General features: G+C 40.1%; 1 protein-coding gene across 1 annotated transcript in view; it reads right to left on the bottom strand.

Moving 5' to 3' along the window:
* The window catches only part of CUL1 (cullin 1), a 275965-nt gene that overhangs the window by 18552 nt on the left and 232384 nt on the right, over positions 1–25029 (bottom strand). The window contains exons 19-20 of the mRNA XM_053715813.1: positions 5842–5924; positions 4657–4762 (exon numbers count right to left, since the gene is read on the bottom strand). Coding sequence (XP_053571788.1) covers positions 4657–4762; positions 5842–5924 — 189 coding nt within the window. The remainder of the gene's footprint in view (positions 1–4656; positions 4763–5841; positions 5925–25029) is intronic.

Raw genomic sequence — 25029 nt, 5'->3', positions numbered from 1 at the left:
AAATACCTCTGGGTGAAGAGACCATTCGCCCGGATGCAACGTTTGGCGACTGAGATAATCCGCTTCCCAATTATCTATTCCTGGAATATGAACCGCAGAGATTAGACAGGAGCTGGATTCCGCCCAAACCAGAATTCGAGATACTTCTTTCATAGCCAGAGGACTGTGAGTCCCTCCTTGATGATTGATGTATGTCACAGTTGTGACATTGTCTGTCTGAAAACAAATGAACAATTCTCTCTTCAGAAGAGGCCAAGACTGAAGAGCTCTGAAAATTGCACGGAGTTCCAAAATATTGATCGGTAATCTCACCTCCTGAGATTCCCAAACCCCTTGTGCTGTCAGAGACCCCCACACAGCTCCCCAACCTGTAAGACTTGCATCTGTTGAAATTACAGTCCAGGTCGGAAGAACAAAAGAAGCCCCCTGAATTAAACGATGGTGATCTGTCCACCACGTCAGAGAGTGTCGTACAATCGGTTTTAAAGATATTAATTGAGATATCTTTGTGTAATCCCTGCACCATTGGTTCAGCATACAGAGCTGAAGAGGTCGCATGTGAAAACGAGCAAAGGGGATCGCGTCCGATGCAGCAGTCATAAGACCTAGAATTTCCATGCATAAGGCTACCGAAGGGAATGATTGTGACTGAAGGTTTCGACAAGCTGAAATCAATTTTAGACGTCTCTTGTCTGTCAAAGACAGAGTCATGGACACTGAATCTATCTGGAAACCCAGAAAGGTTACCCTTGTCTGAGGAATCGATGAACTTTTTAGTGAATTGATCCTCCAACCATGATCTTGAAGAACCAACACAAGTCGATTCGTATGAAATTCTGCTAAATGTGAAGACTGAGCAAGTACCAAGATATCGTCCAAATAAGGAAATACCACAATACCCTGTTCTCTGATTACAGATAGAAGGGCACCGAGAACCTTTGTAAAAATTCTTGGAGCTGTTGCTAGGCCAAACGGCAGAGCCACAAACTGGTAATGCTTGTCTAGGAAAGAGAATCTCAGAAACTGATAGTGAGCTGGATGAATCCGAATATGCAGATATGCATCCTGTAAATCTATTGTAGACATATAATGCCCTTGCTGAACAAAAGGCAGGATAGTCCTTACAGTTACCATTTTGAAAGTTGGTATCCTTAAATAACGATTCAATATTTTTAGATCCAGAACTGGTCTGAAGGAATTCTCCTTCTTTGGTACAATGAAGAGATTCGAATAAAACCCCAGCCCCTGTTCCAGAACTGGAACTGGCATAATTACTCCAGCCAACTCTAGATCTGAAACACATTTCAGAAATGCTTGAGCTTTCGCTGGGTTTACTGGGACACGGGAAAGAAAAAATCTCTTTGCAGGAGGTCTGATCTTGAAACCAATTCTGTACCCTTCTGAAATAATGTTCTGAATCCAAAGATTGTGAACAGAATTGATCCAAATTTCTTTGAAAAAACGTAATCTGCCCCCTACCAGCTGAGCTGGAATGAGGGCCGCACCTTCATGTGGACTTAGAAGCTGGCTTTGCTTTTCTAGAAGGCTTGGATTTATTCCAGACTGGAGATGGTTTCCAAACTGAAACTGCTCCTGAGGATGAAGGATCAGGCTTTTGTTCTTTGTTGAAACGAAAGGAACGAAAACGATTATTAGCCCTGTTTTTACCCTTAGATTTTTTATCCTGTGGTAAAAAAGTTCCTTTCCCACCAGTAACAGTTGAGATAATAGAATCCAACTGAGAACCAAATAATTTATTACCCTGGAAAGAAAGGGAAAGTAGAGTCGATTTAGAAGACACATCAGCATTCCATGTTTTAAGCCATAAAGCTCTTCTAGCTAAAATAGCTAGAGACATAAACCTGACATCAACTCTTATAATATCAAAAATGGCATCACAGATAAAATTATTAGCATGCTGAAGAAGAATAATAATGTAATGAGAATTATGATCTGTTACTTGTTGCGCTAAAGTTTCCAACCAAAAAGTTGAAGCTGCAGCAACATCCGCCAAAGATATAGCAGGTCTAAGAAGATTACCTGAACACAAATAAGCTTTTCTTAGAAAGGATTCAATTTTCCTATCTAAAGGATCCTTAAAGGAAGTACCATCTGCCGTAGGAATAGTAGTACGTTTAGCAAGAGTAGAGATAGCCCCATCAACCTTAGGGATTTTGTCCCAAAACTCTAATCTGTCAGACGGCACAGGATATAATTGCTTAAAACGTTTAGAAGGAGTAAATTAATTACCCAAATTATTCCATTCCCTGGAAATTACTTCAGAAATAGCACCAGGAACAGGAAAAACTTCTGGAATAACTACAGGAGATTTAAAGACTTTGTCTAAACGTTTAGATTTAGTATCAAGAGGACCAGAATCCTCAATCTCTAATGCAATTAGTACTTCTTTAAGTAAAGAACGAATAAATTCCATTTCAAATAAATATGAAGATTTATCAGCATCAACCTCTGAAACAGAATCCTCTGAACCAGAAGAATCATTAGAATCAGAATGATGATGTTCATTTAAAAATTCATCTGGATAAAGAGAAGTTTTAAAAGACTTTTTATGTTTACTAGAAGGAGGAATAACAGACATAGCCTTCTTAATAGATTCAGAAACAAAATCTCTTATGTTATCAGGAACACTCTGAACATTAGATGTTGATGGAACTGCAACAGGTAATGGTATTTTACTAAAGGAAATATTTTCTGCATTAACAAGTTTGTCATGACATTTAATACAAACAACAGCTGGAGGAACAGCTACCAAAAGTTTACAGCAGATACACTTAGCTTTAGTAGTTCCAGCACCAGGCAGCGATTTTTCTGAAGTATCTTCTGACTCAGATGCAACATGAGACATCTTGCAATATGTAAGAGAAAAAACAACATATAAAGCAAAATTGATCAAATTCCTTAAATGACAGTTTCAGGAATGGGAAAAAATGCCAAGGAACAAGCTTCTAGCAACCAGAAGCAAAGAAAAATGAGACTTAAATAATGTGGAGACAAAAGCGACGCCCATATTTTTTTAGCGCCAAATAAGACGCCCACATTATTTGGCGCCTAAATGCTTTTGGCGCCAAAAATGACGCCACATCCGGAACGCCGACATTTTTGGCGCAAAAGAACGTCAAAAAATGACGCAACTTCCGGCAACACGTATGACGCCGGAAACAGAAAAGATTTTTTGCACCAAAAAAGTCTGCGCCAAGAATGACGCAATAAAATGAAGCATTTTCAGCCCCCGCGAGCCTAACAGCCCACAGGGAAAAAGTCAAATTTTTAAGGTAAGAAAAAATATTGATTCAAATGCATTATCCCAAATATGAAACCAACTGTCTGAAAATAAGGAATGTTGAACATCCTGAGTCAAGGCAAATAAATGTTTGAATACATATATTTAGAACTTTATAAAAAAAGCGCCCAACCATAGCTTAGAGTGTCACAGAAAATAAGACTTACTTACCCCAGGACACTCGTCTACATGTTGTAGAAAGCCAAACCAGTACTGAAACGAAAATCAGCAGAGGTAATGGTATATATATATATAAGAGTATATCGTCGATCTGAAAAGGGAGGTAAGAGATGAATCTCTACGACCGATAACAGAGAACCTATGAAATAGACCCCGTAGAAGGAGATCATTGCATTCAAATAGGCAATACTCTCCTCACATACCTCTGACATTCACTGCACGCTGAGAGGAAAACCGGGCTCCAACCTGCTGCGGAGCGCATATCAACGTAGAATCTAGCACAAACTTACTTCACCACCTCCATAGGAGGCAAAGTTTGTAAAACTGATTTGTGGGTGTGGTGAGGGGTGTATTTATAGGCATTTTGAGGTTTGGGAAACTTTGCCCCTCCTGGTAGGAATGTATATCCCATACGTCACTAGCTCATGGACTCTTGCTAATTACATGAAAGAAATTGCATGCTCTATTTGAATCATATAATGAGTGTAAAATCCACAGTACCTCCTCTTTAGTATGTATGGGCTGCAGTGGGGGCTTGCAGGATAAGTGAGCAAATTACATAAGCACATTTCTAAAACGTGTCTATATAGTTTTACTGACAAGTAGATTTTGCTTGTGCAGTCTTTTGAAGTATTGGTTTTATACCAGAAGATAGCAGAACACAAAGAGACATGCTAATAATAACTGAAAATCATAAGGAGTCATTTCTGTAATTCATGTCATGAAGAAACCTTGATCCATTGCTCCAAAAACCCAGGTAGCCACTGGCTACTAGGGCTTTTACCCCTGGCTCCTAACTTTATGGGTTATTCCCCATATAGCTATATACAAATACCACTGTCTGGCTCCTAAAAATTCTTACTGGCTCCTACATTTTAAACAGATTTGTCAAGGTAGGAAGTGTATCAGCCCTTATTGCACAAGCACAACATATGCCTGTACAGCATGCCGACAAAAAAGAACTTTTTTTTATTGAAAAACACTCTAAAAAGCCAATGAATTGCATAAGCAATTGCAACACATCCTATATTGGTAAAACACAAAAGAGGAACTTATATTATTTAAGTAATACTGTTAACTTTATGCATTAAGAAAATAGTTACATTTCAAACAACTTATTCAGCAGATTTACAAGGTATTGTTACAGAAGAACAATATTTGTATATGCAGCTCACCTGGATCAAAAGTTTTCTGTCTTCCTCTATATTCTTATGTGTTGTTTCTTGTTCCTGCTTCTGCTCTGTTTTCATTGGCACATTGATGTTCACTCTTAATTTCTTACTGCCATGAAAAAGGAACAAGTTTATTTGCTCAGCCCAAATCAATATTAACCCTTTGAGTGCTAAGCACTTTCCCACCTGGGTGCTAAGCTATTTTAACTTTTTTTTTTTTTTTTCAGATCCCCAAGACTTACGCTGTTGGGAAGGTTAGGCGATTACCTTTCCAACTGTGGATCTTGGGGGTCTGTAGCTGCTTAGATGCCTGAAATACAGGCTTCAAAGCAGCATACCCCCTTTTCCTATACTTAACATTGTCATTTTTAAATAAAGTTGCGCAGTGACGTCACCGAGCATAACGTGAAGCCCCGGCGATGCCTGTCACTATACAGGCCCGGTCGCCGGGGTAGGAGCGGGTGGGAGCCCCCAGATCTCCCTCAAGGTGAGAGAGTGCTAGCGACGGCTCTGAGCCGTCGTTGGCACCTGAGTGGGAAACTCTATGATGGCTCAGAGTTGTCGTCAGCACTGAAAGGGTTAAAGGGATAGAAAGGTCAAAATTGAAGTGTACACAGGTGCAATTCAATTTTTATTAGAAGTATTTTTGCAATATACTTCTATTAGCAAAACATGCTTCTAGTAAAATGTATTACTGTTCTTCAGTGGCATACACACATATGCTGTACGGCCCATGCACCAGTATTCAAGCTCAGAGAGCTGGTGTGGTGTGTATTGGGTCTGTAAAGACTTCATTTGTGTCATACATGCCACTGCTGATTTTGAAAAAAAGTGTAGTGTTTGAATACTGGTGTACTCAACATATGTGCATATGCTACTGAAAAACAGTGAGAACTTTTACTAGAACCCTTTTTGATAATGGAAGTATATTGCAGAAATGTTTATATAAAAAATTGAAATGCACCTTTGCACATTTCAATTTTGACCTACCTATCCCTTTAACAACAGTCTGCTTGAATTGCCATTATGTACTCAAACCATCTTCACTAAATGTGTCGTAACTATAAATATTACTGATCTTTTGTACGGAAAGTCTGCATCCTAAAACAGGCACAGCAAAGAGGATTTTCTTATCCTGTTGAAACAAAGGAACTATTTTCAAACAAAGGGTGGGAAAGAACTACTTACTTTTTATAGCCAAGGAACAGTTTTATTAAGATATCAGGCTTTAATTCCACATCGTCAACATTTGCGTTTTCATCTTCTAAAACCTAAAAGAATATATAAACTTAAACACCAAACCAAAGAATATTGACAAATATTGACAAAGTCTGCTTAGATAAATTATATTTCTTCACTCAGCACAGTAGCACCAATCGCCAATTAAATTAGCACCTACTTGCAGGCTAAATGACACAACTAACACTCACTTAAAGGGACAGTAAACGTTATGCACTATGTGCAGAATTATGTAACATGATGGTGGCCTTTCATTTAATTTTTTTTTTTTTAAATACACAATAAGGGCTCCATGTACGAGAGCTACTGCTTCTTACACTGAGACCTTGCTCACTCCCTGCGATTGACAGTCGTGTGAATGAGGGAGCAGCATTACACACTCAGATGAGACAAACAGATGCGCTGCCCGTATGTAGCAAAGGCGGGCGGACAGCTTCGCAAGTTGAGAAGCTATCCGCCCACCTCTCAACATATGGGGCCCTTAGGCTCTAAAACTGTACTTACCATGTAAGCAAAGCTATACTCTTCAGCACAGCAGGTTTTTTTCAACAAACATGTCACATGCGCGTTAATAATAGCGAGAACAATAGGTCAGTTCAACCTCATGTAGTGCGCTCCCCTGCTAGGTAAAGCTGTCGGCTGCTTTACCTAGAGTGGGAGAGCACTACATTTAGAGACAGCTGTTGGAAAAAAAACTGCTGCACATAGTACAGAATTATGTAACATTAGCCCACGTTTACTGTACCTTTAACACACTGATTTCTGCTTAAAGGAACAATAAAAGTCTCAACACTTTAAAGGATAAAAATACAAAATAATTCCTCCAATGTGGCGGCCACTTTGTATTGAAACTGGTTGAAAATTAAGTTTCGAAAAAAAAACTTAAGCTGCAGTATTATTTATTGTCTGAAAGGGACTATTATTACAACTTTTTAAAATGCCATCTTAAAGCGACATAAAAACCACATTTTGTCATTAATGATTCAGATAGTGCAAACCATTTTAAACAGCTTTTTGATTTAATTCTATTATCAAATAAGCTTCATTCTTTTGATATCCTTTGTTAAAGCAGTAGCAATGCACTACTTGGAGCTAGCTGAACACATTGTTTAAGCTAATGACAAGAGGCATATGTGTGCAACCACCAATAAGCAGCTAGCTCCCGGTAATGCACTGCTACTACTGAGTCTACGTAGTTATACTTTTTAACAAATACCAAGATATTAAAGCAAATTGAATAATATAAGCAAACTGTAAAGTTGTACGTTGTCTAAAGAAAAACAACTGCAGCAAACAAGAGGTGAATGTTTCAAAAAAGGTTTAGACTTGGCTGATATTATATGGCAAAACAGAAATGTATTATAATTACAAAGTGTTTGCTTTGCTTAAACCCACATCACCCATTATTACTGTACTTATGATCCTGCTCCAACATCACTTGGAAATCCCATACTGTAGATTATACAAGACAATAGCTACACACTTACCGGCCGTCACACTGCATCCTGCTGATGTCCTAGCCCTGTCTTTAAATAATCTGTAGCGCTACTGTATTCACTACTACTCATAAGTCCCTCATGGCTGCACATTAACCCAGCGCATCTGACTCTGTACTGCCCTTTTAAACTGTAAGCCCAACAGCTTTTCCACAGTGCCGCACAATTTATTGGTCCTTTACAAATAAAAGATAATAATGATCCCACACAGTTCATTTATCTCTGTATGAAAGTACAGACCTGTTTAAGCTAAACAGTAGTAGTCGGCACACAAACCGCACATGCAGTAAAAATAGCTGGCTTATTAGAGGAGCCTAAAAAAATTTGATCTGAAAACAGAGGAAACAGGAAATACCTTCCCAGTGGTATTAAAAAATGTTTTCTTCACCAAGGCCTATAGCAATCCCTCTGCTTGATATATAAAACATATGGATACATAAGGCTTACAATTATTTTTCTTCCCAAAACAAATATGAGAAAGAATAGGAACATAAACATTAGGTTTTCACAATACAATACTAATTGGAAAGAACACAACACCATAGCTTGAATCTTAGAACATAATACATTTTAGTGTTACCTCCCTAAAAAAGATTTAGGCAAACCATACAGAATCCAGTTTCATAGCGCGAGTACACACTAACCCTGCAGTACAAGGAACAAATTCATTTATTTCTTTAGTGAATTAGCTTGCAAACTGCACAAGTGTTAAAGGGACACTGAATCCAATTTTTTTCTTTTGTGATTGAGATAGAGCATGACATTTTAAGCAACTTTCTAATTTACTCCTATTATCAAATTTTCTTCATTCTCTTGGTAACTTTATTTGAAATGCAAGAATGTAAGTTTAGATGCTGGCCTATTTTTGGTGAACATCCTGGGTTGTCCTTGCTGATTGGTGGATAAATTCATCCACCAATAAAAAAGTGCTATCCAGAGTTCTGAACCCAAAAAAAGCTTAGATGCCTTCTTTTTCAAATAAAGATAGCAAGAGAACAAAGAAAAAATGATAATAGGAGTAAATTAGAAAGTTATTTAAAATTGGATGCTCTATCTGAATCGCGAAAGAAAAAATTTGGGTTCAGTGTCCCTTTAATCATTGAGTGGTTCCATTTAGCTATAACCTGCACCTTAAAGGGATATGAAACCCAATTTTTTTTCTTTGACAATTCAGATAGAGCATGTGATTTTAAACTAATTTTCTTGTATGAATAATTTTTCTTTGTTTCTTTGTTATCTTTTGTTGAAAAGCAGGGTTGAAAGCTCAGGAGCCTGCAATGTACGGAGCACTATATGGCAGCCAATTTTCAATAATGTTATCCATTTGCAAGAGCAAATGGATAACAAATAATTGTACTTATTTATTTTTGCATACAAAACAAAAATACTGCTTGAATAGCAAAGGTGATTCGCTCACTCCAGTAGTGCAAAACTGCTGCACAGTCACATGGTCTATTCCTGAAAATGCTAGATTGGATACGAACCAATAATGCACAAAAAAGAGAGTTGCACTAAGCACAACATGCTATGGGTAGCTTGCAGGGAATACGTTAATACAAACAAGGAAAATAAACATTTGAGTACATTAAAGTGTACCTGGAAAAGGACTGAATCATTTTGACAATGAAGAGTACAGTAGAGGGACAGGGTCATCCCAAACGAGAGCAACCCTTATAGAATATGTGTGGAGAGGGGAGGACTAAATTCTGGGGTGAAAACACTGGGTGCAGGGAACCCAGATGTAAGTTCATTGGTGGCCTGGTGTTTGAATCAAAAATATATAATACCGAGAAGGGTTATAACCTTTTTTCTTAACTTGAATAACTGAAATGAACAGAGAAGGTTGGAGGTAAGCTAAAGGCAAAGCTACTATAATCCAAATAGAAAGAAAGTAGAGGACAGCAAGAGGTGAAGAGCAATATAAAGGAGAAGAATGTATCCGAAGACCTCTGAAAGATTTTATTAACTCCAAGTGGCACAGGTCAGCACCAATGACAGAATTATTCCGTAATGGGACAGTTTTAGCGTCCTTAAAGGGACACTAAACCCATTTTTTTTCTTTCATGATTCAGATAGAGTATTTAAAAAGCAGGAATGTGATGCATAGGAGCCGGCCCATTTTTGGTTGAGAACCTGGGTTATGCTTGCTTATTGGTGGGTAAATGTAAGCCTCCAATAAGCAAGCACTATCCATGGTGCTGAACCAAAATTGGGCTGGCTGCTAAGATTTACATTCCTGCTTTTAAAATAAAGATAGCAAGAGAATGAAGAAACAGAAATAAAACATTCAATAACATCTCAATAAGAGACAAATAATGAGCACAGGAATGTTAAGGTAATTATCAAATATGATTTTCACACTTTACAGAAACTAACCTTTACACTTATACACTACAGGGCCAAAAGTATGTGGACATCTGACCATCACACCTATATAAACTTGTTTAACATCCATTCCAAAACCATTAATATGGAGTTCACCCCCCTCTTTGCAGCTATAACATCCATAATTCTTTTGTGAAGGCCTTCCTCAAGATTTTGGAGTATGTCTATGAGCATAAGTGCCTACTGAGCCAAAAGAGCATTTGAGAGGTTAGGCACTGATGTTGGATGAGAAGGTCTAGCTCACAATTCTCGTTCCAATTTATTTGAAAGGTGTTCAGTGGGGTTAAGGTCACAGCTCTGAGCAGGTTACTCCATACCAAACTCCTCAAGCCAAGTCTTCATGGACGTCACCTTGTGCACAGGGGCACAGCTGTGCTCTGTATCAGGAAAGGGCCTTCCACAAAACGTTGCCACAATGTTGGAAGCACCCAACTGTCTAAAATGTCTTTTTACTCTGTGAATTAAAATGAGGCTTTACTTAAACTAAGGCACCTAGCACAAACACTGAAAAAAAGACCCAGACCAATATCCCTCCTGCACCAAACTTTATAGTAGGCACTATGCATTCCGTTAGGTAGCGTTCGCCTGGAATCCACCACTCCCAGATTCTTCCACCAAACTACCAAATAGTAAAGAATGATTTAGCACTCCAGAGAACACGTTTCCACTGCTCCAGAGTCCATTGGTGGAGTGTTTAACACCACATCAGCCAAGGCTTGGCATTGAACATGTTGATATGAGACTTGTGTACAGCTGCCAAGTCATGGAACCCCATTTCAATAACTCCTGACACCGTTCTTGTGCTAATGTTGCTTCCAGAGGTAGTTTGGAATTCTGTAGCGAGTGATGCAACAGGTAAAAGAGTTTTATGTGCTACCTGCTTCAGCACTCGCCAGCCCCACTTGCATAGTCTACCACTTCATGGCTGGGCTGTTGCTCCTACATACTTCTACTTCAAATCAACATCCTGTGACAGTGCCACATTTAAACCCACAGAGTTCTTTAGTACTAACCCAGTCCACTGCAAATGTTTTTCTATGTAGATTTCATGGCTATGTGCTGGATTTTATGTACCGGTTAGTAATGGGTATGGGTAAACATCTGAACTCAAGTATTAGGGGTGCCCACATAATGTATCTTCAATATATATACTACTAATATAACTGTAAAAAATGCATCTACACAATATTCTATGGCTAATATTTGCTTTGAATACATCATTATGTCTGACATGCATTTACTGACAAATATCCTTTTAAAGCTTTAATGAAAAAACATAATTTATGCTTACCTGATAAATTTATTTCTCTTGTAGTGTATCCAGTCCACGGATCATCCATTACTTATGGGATATTCTCCTTCCCAACAGGAAGTTGCAAGAGGATCACCCACAGCAGAGCTGCTATATAGCTCCTCCCCTAACTGCCATATTCAGTCATTCGACCGAAACAAACAGAGAAAGGAGAAACCATAGGGTGCAGTGGTGACTGTAGTTTAATTAAATTTTAGACCTGCCTTAAAATGACAGGGCGGGCCATGGACTGGATACACTACAAGAGAAATAAATTTATCAGGTAAGCATAAATTATGTTTTCTCTTGTTAAGTGTATCCAGTCCACGGATCATCCATTACTTATGGGATACCAATACCAAAGCTAAAGTACACGGATGATGGGAGGGACAAGGCAGGGATTAAGCGGAAGGAACCACTGCCTGAAGAACCTTTCTCCCAAAAACAGCCTCCGAAGAAGCAAAAGTATCAAATTTTGAAAATTTTGAAAAAGTGTGAAGCGAAGACCAAGTCGCGGCCTTGCAAATCTGTTCAACAGAGGCCTCATTTTTAAAGGCCCAGGTGGAAGCCACAGCTCTAGTAGAATGAGCTGTAATTCTTTCAGGGGGCTGCTGTCCAGCAGTCTCATAGGCTAGGCGTATAATACTCCGAAGCCAAAAAGAAAGAGAGGTTGTCGAAGCTTTTTGACCTCTCCTCTGTCCAGAATAAACGACAAACAGGGAAGATGTTTGACGAAAATCTTTAGTAACTTGTAGTAAAACTTCAAGGCACGGACTACGTCCAGATTATGTAAAAGACGTTCCTTCTTTGAAGAAGGATTAGGACACAATGATGGAACAACAATCTCTTGATTGATATTCTTGTTAGAAACCACCTTAGGTAAAAACCCAGGTTTGGTACGCAGAACTACCTTATCTGCATGAAAAATCAGATAGGGAGAATCACATTGTAAGGCAGATAGCTCAGAGACTCTCCGAGCCGAGGAAATAGCCATCAAAAACAGAACTTTCCAAGATAAAAGCTTAATATCAATGGAATGAAGGGGTTCAAACGGAACTCCTTGAAGAACTTTAAGAACCAAGTTTAAGCTCCATGGGGGAGCAACAGGTTTAAACACAGGCTTAATTCTAACCAAAGCCTGACAAAATGCCTGGACGTCTGGAACTTCTGCCAGACGCTTGCGCAAAAGAATAGACAGAGCAGAAATCTGTCCCTTTAAGGAACTAGCTGATAATCCTTTGTCCAAACCCTCTTGGAGAAAGGACAATATCCTAGGAATCCTAACCTTATTCCATTCACACTAGTAAAGATATGTACGCCATATCTTGTGATAGATTTTCCTGGTAACAGGCTTTCGTGCCTGTATTAAGGTATCAATGACTGACTCGGAGAAGCCACGCTTTGATAGAATCAAGCATTCAATCTCCATGCAGTCAGTCTCAGAGAAATTAGATTTGGATGATTGAAAGGACCTTGTATTAGAAGGTCCTGTCTTAGAGGCAGAGTCCATGGTGGAAAGGATGACATGTCCACTAGGTCTGCATACCAGGTCCTGCGTGGCCATGCAGGCGCTATTAGAATCACCGATGCTCTCTCCTGTTTGATTTTGGCAATCAGTCGAGGGAGCAGAGGAAACGGTGAAAACACATAAGCCAGGTTGAAGAACCAAGGCGCTGCAAGAGCATCTATCAGCGTCGCTTCTGGGTCCCTGGACCTGGATCCGTAACAAGGAAGCTTGGCGTTCTGGCGAGACGCCATGAGATCCAACTCTGGTTTGCCCCAACGATGAATCAATTGAGCAAACACCTCCGGATGGAGTTCCCACTCCCCCGGGTGAAAAGTCTGACGACTTCGAAAATCCGTCTCCCAGTTCTCCACGCCTGGGATATGGATTGCTGACAGGTGGCAAGAGTGAGTCTCTGCACAGCGAATTATTTTTGAGACTTCTAACATCGCTAGGGAACTCCTGGTTCCCCCTTGATGGTTGATGTAAGCCACAGTCGTGATATTGTCCGACTGAAATCTGATGAACCTCAGTGTTGCTGAGGCCAAGCCAGAAGAGCATTGAATATTGCTCTTAACTCCAGAATATTTATCGGAAGGAGTTTCTCCTCCTGAGTCCACGATCCCTGTGCCTTCAGGGAGTTCCAGACTGCACCCCAACATAGAAGGCTGGCATCTGTTGTTACAATTGTCCAATCTGGCCTGCGAAAGGTCATACCCTCGGACAGGTGGACCCGAGACAACCACCAGAGAAGAGAATCTCTGGTCTCTTGATCCAGATTTAGCAGAGGGGACAAATCTGTGTAATCCCCATTCCACTGACTTAGCATGCATAATTGCAGCGGTCTGAGATGTAGGCGCGCAAATGGCACTATGTCCATTGCCGCTACCATTAAGCCGATCACCTGCATACGCTGAGCCACCGAAAGGCGCGGAATGGACTGAAGAATACGGCAAGCATTTAGAAGCTTTGATAACCTGGACTCCGTCAGGTAAATTTTCATCTCTACAGAATCTATAAGAGTCCCTAAGAAGGAGACTCTTGTGAGTGGTGATAGAGAACTCTTTTCCACGTTCACTTTCCACCCATGCGACCTCAGAAATGCCAGAACTATCTCTGTATGAGACTTGGCAATTTGAAAGCTTGACGCCTGTATCAGGATGTCGTCTAGATACAGAGCCACCGCTATGCCTCACGGTCTTAGAACCGCCAGAAGTGAGCCCAGAACCTTCGTAAAGATTCTCGTGGCTGTAGCCAACCCGAAGGGAAGAGCTACAAATTGGTAATGCCTGTCTAGAAAGACAAACCTTAGGAACCGATGATGATCTTTGTGAATCGGTATGTCAAGGTAGGCATCCTTTAAGTCCACTGTGGTCATGTACTGACCCTCTTGGATCATAGGTAGGACAGTCCGAATAGGTTCCATTTTGAAAGATGTAACTCTGAGGAATTTGTTTAAGATCTTTAGATCCAAAATTGGTCTGAAGGTTCCCTCTTTTTTGGGAACCACAACCAGATTCGAATAAAAACCCTGTCCTTGTTCCGTCCGCGGAACTGGATGGATCACTCCCATTACTAGGAGGTCTTGCACACAGCGTAGGAATGCCTCTTTATCTGATTTGCAGATAACCTTGAAAGGTAAAATCTCCCTTGTGGAGGGGAAGCTTTGAAGTCCAGAAGATATCCCTGAGATATGATCTCCAACGCCCAGGGATCCTGAACATCTCTTGCCCACGCCTGGGCGAAGAGAAAAAGTCTGCCCCCTACTAGATCCGTCGCCGGATAGGGGGCCGTTCCTTCATGCTGTCTTAGAGGCAGAAGCAGGCTTTCTGGCCTGCTTGCCTTTGTTCCAGGACTGGTTAGGTTTCCAGGCCTGCTTAGATTGAGCAAAAGTTCCCTCTTGTCTTGAAGCGGAGGAAGTTGATGCTGCACCTGCCTTGGAATTTCGAAAGGCACGAAAATTTGACTGTTTGGCCTTTGATTTGGCCCTGTCCTGAGGAAGGGTATGACCCTTACCTCCAGTAATGTCAGCAATAATTTCTTTCAAACCAGGCTGAAGAAGGTCTGCCCCTTGAAAGGAATGTTGAGCAATTTAGACTTTGAAGTCACATCAGCTGACCAGGATTTGAGCCATAGCGCCCTACGCGCCTGGATGGCGAATCCGGAATTCTTAGCCATTAGTTTAGTCAAATGAACAATGGCATCAGAAACAAATGAGTTAGCTAGCTTAAGAGTTCTAAGCTTGTCAACAATTTCAGTCAATGGAGCTGTATGGATGGCCTCTTCCAGGGCCTCAAACCAGAATGCCGCCGCAGCGGTGACAGGCGCAATGCATGCAAGGGGCTGTAAAATAAAACCTTGTTGAATAAACATTTTCTTAAGGTAACCCTATAATTTTTTATCCATTGGATCTGAAAAAGCACAACTGTCCTCAACCAGGATAGTGGTACGCTTTGCTAAAGTAGAAACTGCTCCCTCCACCTTAGGGACAGTCTGCCATAAGTCCCGTGTAGTGGAATCTATTGGAAAAAAATTTCTAAATATAGGAGGTGGGGAAAAGGGCACACCGGGCCTATCCCACTCCTTACTAATAATTTCTGTAAGCCTTTTAGGTATTGGAAAAACATCAGTACTCACCGGCACTGCATAGTATTTATCCAGCCTACACAATTTCTCTGGCACTGCAATTGTGTCTTTCAGAGCAGCTAATACCTCCCCAAGCAATACACGGAGGTTCTCAAGCTTAAATTTTAAATTAGAAATCTCTGAATCAGGTCTCCCCGAATCAGAGACGTCACCAACAGACTGAAGCTCTCCGTCCTCAGGTTCTGCATATTGTGACGCAGTATCAGACATGGCTCTTACAGCATCTACGCGCTCTGTATCTCGTCTAACCCCATAGCTATCGCGCTTGCCTCTCAATTCAGGCAATCTGGATAATACCTCTAACAGGGTATTATTCATGATTGCAGCCATGTCCTGCAAAGTAATCGCTATGGGCGTCCCTGATGTACTTGGCGCCATATTAGCGTGCGTCCCTTGAGCGGGAGGCGAAGGGTCCGACACGTGGGGAGAGTTAGTCGGCATAACTTCCCCCTCGACAGACCCCTCTGGTGACAATTCTTTTATAGATAAAGACTGATCTTTACTGTTTAAGGTGAAATCAATACATTTAGTACACATTCTCCTATGGGGCTCCACCCCATTGTTTCAGACATGTTTGCACAGACTAGCAATGAGACTAGCAAGCTTGGAAAACACTTTAAAGCAAGTCAACAAACGTTACTGTGCCTTTAAGAGAAACAAATTTTGACAAAATTTGAAATAACAGTGAAAAAAGGCAGTTAAACTAACAAAATTTTTACAGTGTATGTAACAAGTCAGCAGAGCATTGCACCCACTTGCAAATGGATGATTAACCCCTTAATAACAAAAACAGAATAATAAATGACAAAAAACATAATTTATGTAAGAACTTACCTGATAAATTCATTTCTTTCATATTAGCAAGAGTCCATGAGCTAGTGACGTATGGGATATACATTCCTACCAGGAGGGGCAAAGGTTCCCAAACCTCAAAATGCCTACAAATACACCCTTCACCACACCCACAAATCAGTTTAACGAATAGCCAAGAAGTGGGGTGATAAGAAAAAAGTGCGAAAGCATAAAAAAACATAATTTATGTAAGAACTTACCTGATAAATTCATTTCTTTCATATTAGCAAGAGTCCATGAGCTAGTGACGTATGGGATATACATTCCTACCAGGAGGGGCAAAGTTTCCCAAACCTCAAAATGCCTATAAATACACCCCTCACCACACCCACAATTCAGTTTAACGAATAGCCAAGAAGTGGGGTGATAAAGTGCGAAAGCATATAAAATAAGGAATTGGAATAATTGTGCTTTATACAAAAATCATAACCACCCCAAAAAAAGGGCGGGCCTCATGGACTCTTGCTAATATGAAAGAAATGAATTTATAAGGTAAGTTCTTACATAAATTATGTTTTCTTTCATGTAATTAGCAAGAGTCCATGAGCTAGTGACGTATGGGATAATGATTACCCAAGATGTGGATCTTTCCACGCAAGAGTCACTAGAGAGGGAGGGATAAAATAAAGACAGCCAATTCCTGCTGAAAATAATCCACACCCAAAATAAAGTTTAATGAAAAACATAAGCAGAAGATTCAAACTGAAACCGCTGCCTGAAGTACTTTTCTACCAAAAACTGCTTCAGAAGAAGAAAATACATCAAAATGGTAGAATTTAGTAAAAGTATGCAAAGAGGACCAAGTTGCTGCTTTGCAAATCTGATCAATCGAAGCTTCATTCCTAAACGCCCAGGAAGTAGAAACTGACCTAGTAGAATGAGCTGTAATCCTTTGAGGCGGAGTTTTACCCGACTCAACATAGGCAAGATGAATTAAAGATTTCAACCAAGATGCCAAAGAAATGGCAGAAGCTTTCTGGCCTTTTCTAGAACCGGAAAAGATAACAAATAAACTAGAAGTCTTTCGGAAAGACTTAGTAGCTTCAACATAATATTTCAAAGCTCTAACAACATCCAAAGAATGCAATGATTTCTCCTTAGAATTCTTAGGATTAGGACATAATGAAGGAACCACAATTTCTCTACTAATGTTGTTAGAATTCACAACTTTAGGTAAAAATTCAAAAGAAGTTCGCAACACTGCCTTATCCTGATGAAAAATCAGAAAAGGAGACTCACAAGAAAGAGCAGATAATTCAGAAACTCTTCTGGCAGAAGAGATTGCCAAAAGGAACAAAACTTTCCAAGAAAGTATTTTAATGTCCAATGAATGCATAGGTTCAAACGGAGGAGCTTGAAGAGCCCCCAGAACCAAATTCAAACTCCAAGGAGGAGAAATTGACTTAATGACAGGTTTTATACGAACCAAAGCTTGTACAAAACAATGAATATCAGGAAGATTAGCAATCTTTCTGTGAAAAAGAACAGAAAGAGCAGAGATTTGTCCTTTCAAAGAACTTGCGGATAAACCTTTATCTAAACCATCCTGAAGAAACTGTAAAATTCTCGGAATTCTAAAAGAATGCCAAGAAAAATGATGAGAAAGACACCAAGAAATATAAGTCTTCCAGACTCTATAATATATCTCTCTGGATACAGATTTACGAGCCTGTAACATAGTATTAATCACAGAGTCAGAGAAACCTCTTTGACCAAGAATCAAGCGTTCAATCTCCATACCTTTAAATTTAAGGATTTGAGATCCTGATGGAAAAAAGGACCTTGCGACAGAAGGTCTGGTCGTAGCGGAAGAGTCCACGGATGGCAAGAGGCCATCCGGACAAGATCCGCATACCAAAACCTGTGAGGCCATGCCGGAGCTACCAGCAGAACAAACGAGCATTCCTTCAGAATCTTGGAGATTACTCTTGGAAGAAGAACTAGAGGCGGAAAGATATAAGCAGGATGATACTTCCAAGGAAGTGATAATGCATCCACTGCTTCCGCCTGAGGATCCCGGGATCTGGACAGATACCTGGGAAGTTTCTTGTTTAGATGAGACGCCATCAGATCTATTTCTGGAAGCTCCCACATTTGAACAATCTGAAGAAATACCTCTGGGTGAAGAGACCATTCGCCCGGATGCAACGTTTGGCGACTGAGATAATCCGCTTCCCAATTGTCTATACCTGGGATATGAACCGCAGATATTAGACAGGAGCTGGATTCCGCCCAAACCAGAATTCGAGATACTTCTTTCATAGCCAGAGGACTGTGAGTCCCTCCTTGATGATTGATGTATGCCACAGTAGTGACATTGTCTGTCTGAAAACAAATGAACGATTCTCTCTTCAGAAGAGGCCAAAACTGAAGAGCTCTGAAAATTGCACGGAGTTCCAAAATATTGATCGGTAATCTCACCTCCTGAGATTCCCAAACTCCTTGTGCTGTCAGAGATTCCCACACAGCTCCCCAACCTGTGAGACTTGCATCTGTTGAAATTACAGTCCAGGTCGGAAGCACAAAAGAAGCCCCCTGAATCAAACGATGGTGATCTGTCCACCACGTTAGAGAGTGTCGTACAATCGGTTTTAAAGATATTAATTGAGATATCTTTGTGTAATCCTTGCACCATTGATTCAGCATACAGAGCTGAAGAGGTCGCATGTGAAAACGAGCAAAGGGGATCGCGTCCGATGCAGCAGTCATAAGACCTAGAATTTCCATGCATAAGGCTACCGAAGGGAATGATTGTGACTGAAGGTTTCGACAAGCCGAAATCAATTTTAGACGTCTCTTGTCTGTTAAAGACAGAGTCATGGACACTGAATCTATCTGGAAACCCAGAAAGGTTACCCTTGTCTGAGGAATCAATGAACTTTTTGGTGAATTGATCCTCCAACCATGATCTTGAAGAAACAACACAAGTCGATTCGTATGAGATTCTGCTAAATGTAAAGACTGAGCAAGTACCAAGATATCGTCCAAATAAGGAAATACCACAATACCCTGTTCTCTGATTACAGACAGAAGGGCACCGAGAACCTTTGTAAAAATTCTTGGAGCTGTAGCTAGGCCAAACGGCAGAGCCACAAACTGGTAATGCTTGTCCAGAAAAGAGAATCTCAGGAACTGATAATGATCTGGATGAATCGGAATATGCAGATATGCATCCTGTAAATCTATTGTGGACATATAATGCCCTTGCTGAACAAAAGGCAAGATAGTCCTTACAGTTACCATTTTGAATATTGGTATCCTTACATAACGATTCAATATTTTTAGATCCAGAACTGGTCTGAAGGAATTCTCCTTCTTTGGTACAATGAAGAGATTTGAATAAAACCCCATCCCCTGTTCCAGAACTGGAACTGGCATAATTACTCCAGTCAATTCTAGATCTGAAACACAATTCAGAAATGCTTGAGCTTTCACTGGATTTACTGGGACACGGGAAAGAAAAAATCTCTTTGCAGGAGGTCTCATCTTGAAACCAATTCTGTACCCTTCTGAAACAATGTTCTGAATCCAAAGATCGTGAACAGAATTGATCCAAATTTCTTTGAAAAAACGTAACCTGCCCCCTACCAGCTGAGCTGGAATGAGGGCCGCACCTTCATGTGGACTTAGAAGCAGGCTTTGCCTTTCTAGAAGGCTTGGATTTATTCCAGACTGGAGATGGTTTCCAAACTGAAACTGCTCCTGAGGATGAAGGATCAGGCTTTTGTTCTTTGTTGAAACGAAAGGAACGAAAAAGATTATTAGCCCTGTTTTTACCCTTAGATTTTTTATCCTGTGGTAAAAAAGTTCCTTTCCCACCAGTAACAGTTGAGATAATAGAATCCAACTGAGAACCAAATAATTTGTTACCCTGGAAAGAAATGGAAAGTAGAGTTGATTTAGAAGCCATATCAGCATTCCAAGTTTAAAGCCATAAAGTTCTTCTAGCTAGAATAGCTAGAGACATAAACCTGACATCAACTCTGATAATATCAAAGATGGCATCACAGATAAAATTATTAGCATGCTGAAGAAGAATAATAATATTATGAGAATCATGATCTGTTACTTGTTGCGCTAAAGTCTCCAACCAAAAAGTTGAAGCTGCAGCAACATCAGCCAATGATATAGCAGGTCTAAGAAGATTACCTGAACACAGATAAGCTTTTCTTAGAAAGGATTCAATTTTCCTATCTAAAGGATCTTTAAACGAAGTACCATCCGACGTAGGAATAGTAGTACGTTTAGCAAGGGTAGAAATAGCCCCATCGACTTTAGGGATTTTGTCCCAAAATTCTAATCTGTCAGACGGCACAGGATATAATTGCTTAAAACGTTTAGAAGGAGTAAATGAATTACCCAATTTATCCCATTCTCTGGAAATTACTTCAGAAATAGCATTAGGAACAGGAAAAACTTCTGGAATAACCACAGGAGATTTAAATACCTTATCTAAACGTTTAGAATTAGTATCAAGAGGACCAGAATCCTCTATTTCTAAAGCAATTAGTACTTCTTTAAGTAAAGAACGAATAAATTCCATTTTAAATAAATATGAAGATTTATCAGCATCAATCTCTTAGACAGAATCCTCTGAACCAGAAGAGTCATCAGAATCAGAATGATGATGTTCATTTAAAAATTCATCTGTAGAGAGAGAAGTTTTAAAATATTTTTTATGTTTACTAGAAGGAGAAATAACAGACATAGCCTTCTTAATGGATTCAGAAACAAAATCTCTTATGTTATCAGGAACATTCTGCACCTTAGATGTTGAAGGAACTGCAACAGGCAATGGTACATTACTAAAGGAAATATTATCTGCTTTAACAAGTTTGCCATGACAATTAATACAAACAACAGCCGGAGGAATAGCTACCAAAAGTTTACAGCAGATACACTTAGCTTTGGTAGTTCCAGCACTAGACAGCGATTTTCCTGAAGTATCTTCTGACTCAGATGCAACGTGAGACATCTTGCAATATGTAAGAGAAAAAACAAGATATAAAGCAAAATTGATCAAATTCCTTAAATGACAGTTTCAGGAATGGGAAAAAATGCCAATAAACAAGCTTCTAGTAACCAGAAGCAAAGAAAAAATGAGACTGAAATAATGTGGAGACAAAAGCGACGCCCATATTTTTTGGCGCCAAATAAGACGCCCACATTATTTGGCGCCTAAATGCTTTTTGGCGCCAAAAATGACGCCACATCCGGAACGCCGACATTTTTGGCTCAAAAGGACGTCAAAAAATGACGCAACTTCCGGCGACACGTATGACGCCGGAAACAGAAAATATTTTTTGCGCCAAAAAAGTCAGCGCCAAGAATGACGCAATAAAATGAAGCATTTTCAGCCCCCGCAAGCCTAACAGCCCACAGGGAAAAAAAGAGTAAAATTTTAAGGTAAGAAAAAAATTGATTCAAATGCATTATCCCAAATATGAAACTGACTGTCTGAAAATAAGGAATGTTGAACATCCTGAGTCAAGGCAAATAAATGTTTGAATACATATATTTAGAACTTTATAAATAAAGTGCCCAACCATAGCTTAGAGTGTCACAGAAAATAAGATTTACTTACCCCAGGACACTCATCTACATGTTTGTAGAAAGCCAAACCAGTACTGAAACGAGAATCAGCAGAGGTAATGGTATATAAATAAGAGTATATCGTCGATCTGAAAAGGGAGGTAAGAGATGAATCTCTACGACCGATAACAGAGAACCTATGAAATAGACCCCGTAGAAGGAGATCACTGCATTCAAAAAGGCAATACTCTCCTCACATCCCTCAGACATTCACTGCACGCTGAGAGGAAAACCGGGCTCCAACTTGCTGCGGAGCGCATATCAACGTAGAATCTAGCACAAACTTACTTCACCACCTCCATAGGAGGCAAAGTTTGTAAAACTGAATTGTGGGTGTGGTGAGGGGTGTATTTATAGGCATTTTGAGGTTTGGGAAACTTTGCCCCTCCTGGTAGGAATGTATATCCCATACGTCACTAGCTCATTGACTCTTGCTAATTACATGAAAGAAATAAGGAATTGGAATAATTGTGCTTTATACAAAAAAATCATAACCACCACAAAAAGGGTGGGCCTCATGGACTCTTGCTAATATGAAAGAAATGAATTTATCAGGTAAGTTCTTACATAAATTATGTTTTCTTTCATGTAATTAGCAAGAGTCCATGAGCTAGTGACGTATGGGATAATGACTACCCAAGATCTGGATCTTTCCACGCAAAAGTCACTAGAGAGGGAGGGATAAAATAAAGACAGCCAATTCCGCTGAAAAATAATCCACACCCAAAATAAAAAACTGAAAATATAAGCAGAAGATTCAAACTGAAACAGCTGCCTGAAGTACTTTTCTACCAAAAACTGCTTCAGAAGAAGAAAACACATCAAAATGGTAGAATTTAGTAAAAGTATGCAAAGAAGACCAAGTTGCTGCTTTGCAAATCTGATCAACGGAAGCTTCATTCCTAAACGCCCAGGAAGTAGAAACTGACCTAGTAGAATGAGCTGTAATCCTTTGAGGCGGAGTTTTACCCGACTCGACATAAGCATGATGAATTAAAGATTTCAACCAAGATGCCAAAGAAATGGCAGAGGCCTTCTGACCTTTCCTAGAACCGGAAAAGATAACAAATAGACTAGAAGTCTTTCGGAAATTCTTAGTAGCTTCAACATAATATTTCAAAGCTCTAACTACATCCAAAGAATGCAATGATTTCTCCTTGGAATTCTTAGGATTAGGACATAATGAAGGAACCACAATTTCTCTACTAATGTTGTTGGAATTCACAACCTTAGGTAAAAATTCAAAAGAAGTTCGCAACACCGCCTTATCCTGATGAAAAATCAGAAAAGGAGACTCACAAGAAAGAGCAGATAATTCAGAAACTCTTCTGGCAGAAGAGATAGCCAAAAGGAACAAAACTTTCCAAGAAAGTAATTTAATGTACAACGAATGCATAGGTTCAAACGGAGGAGCTTGAAGAGCCCCCAGAACCAAATTCAAACTCCAAGGAGGAAAAAATTGACTTAATGACAGGTTTTATACGAACCAAAGCTTGTACAAAACAATGAATATCAGGAAGATTAGCAATCTTTCTGTGAAAAAGAACAGAAAGAGCAGAGATTTGTCCTTTCAAGGAACTTGTAGACAAACCTTTCTCCAAACCATCCTGAAGAAACTGTAAAATTCTCGGAATTCTAAAAGAATGCCAGGAAAAATGATGAGAAAGACACCAAGAAATACAAGTCTTCCAGACTCTATAATATATCTCTCTAGATACAGATTTACGAGACTGTAACATAGTATTAATCACAGAGTCAGAGAAACCTCTTTGACTAAGAATCAAGCGTTCAATCTCCATACCTTTAAATTTAAGGATTTGAGATCCTGATGGAAAAAAGGACCTTGCGACAGAAGGTCTGGTCTTAACGGAAGAGTCCACGGTTGGCAAGAGGCCATCCGGACAAGATCCGCATACCAAAACCTGTGAGGCCATGCTGGAGCTACCAGCAGAACAAACGAGCATTCCTTCAGAATCTTGGAGATCACTCTTGGAAGAAGAACTAGAGGCGGAAAGATATAAGCAGGATGATACTTACAAGGAAGTGACAATGCATCCACTGCTTCCGCTTGAGGATCCCTGGATCTGGACAGATACCTGGGAAGTTTCTTGTTTAGATGAGAAGCCATCAGATCTATTTCTGGAAGTCCCCACATTTGGACAATCTGAAGAAATACCTCTGGGTGAAGAGACCATTCGCCCGGATGCAACGTTTGGCGACTGAGATAATCCGCTTCCCAATTGTCTATACCTGGGATATGAACCGCAGAAACTAGACAGGAGCTGGATTCCGCCCAAACCAGAATTCGAGATACTTCTTTCATAGCCAGAGAGCTGTGAGTCCCTCCTTGATGATTGATGTATGCCACAGTTGTGACATTGTCTGTCTGAAAACAAATGAACGATTCTCTCTTTAGAAGAGGCCAAGACTGAAGAGCTCTGAAAATTGCACGGAGTTCCAAAATATTGATCGGTAATCTCACCTCCTGAGATTCCCAAACCCCTTGTGCCGTCAGAGACCCCCACACAGCTCCCCAACCTGTAAGACTTGCATCTGTTGAGATTACAGTCCAGGTCGGAAGAACAAAAGAAGCCCCCTGAACTAAACGATGGTGATCTGTCCACCACGTCAGAGAGTGTCGTACAATCGGTTTTAAAGATATTAATTGAGATATCTTTGTGTAATCCCGGCACCACTGGTTCAGCATACAGAGCTGAAGAGGTCGCAAGTGAAAACGAGCAAAGGGAATCGCGTCCGATGCAGCAGTCATAAGACCTAGAATTTCCATGCATAAGGCTACCGAAGGGAATGATTGTGACTGAAGGTTTCGACAAGCTGATATCAATTTTAGACGTCTCTTGTCTGTCAAAGATACAGTCATGGACACTGAATCTATCTGGAAACCCAAAAAGGTTACCCTTGTCTGAGGAATCAATGAACTTTTTAGTAAATTGATCCTCCAACCACGATCTTGAAGAAACAACACAAGTCGATTCGTATGAGATTCTGCTAAATGTGAAGACTGAGCAAGTACCAAGATATCGTCCAAATAAGGAAATACCACAATACCCTGTTCTCTGATTACAGACAGAAGGGCACCGAGAACCTTTGTAAAAATTCTTGGAGCTGTTGCTAGGCCAAACGGCAGAGCCACAAACTGGTAATGCTTGTCCAGAAAAGAGAATCTCAGGAACTGATAATGATCTGGATGAATCGGAATATGCAGATATGCATCCTGTAAATCTATTGTAGACATATAATGCCCTTGCTGAACAAAAGGCAGGATAGTCCTTACAGTTACCATTTTGAATGTTGGTATCCTTACATAACGATTCAATATTTTTAGATCCAGAACTGGTCTGAAGGAATTC

The sequence above is a fragment of the Bombina bombina genome, chromosome 5 (assembly GCF_027579735.1).
Source record: "Bombina bombina isolate aBomBom1 chromosome 5, aBomBom1.pri, whole genome shotgun sequence".
NCBI classification, from domain to species: Eukaryota; Metazoa; Chordata; class Amphibia; order Anura; family Bombinatoridae; genus Bombina; species Bombina bombina.
This window is presented reverse-complemented; position numbering and strand designations above follow the sequence as displayed.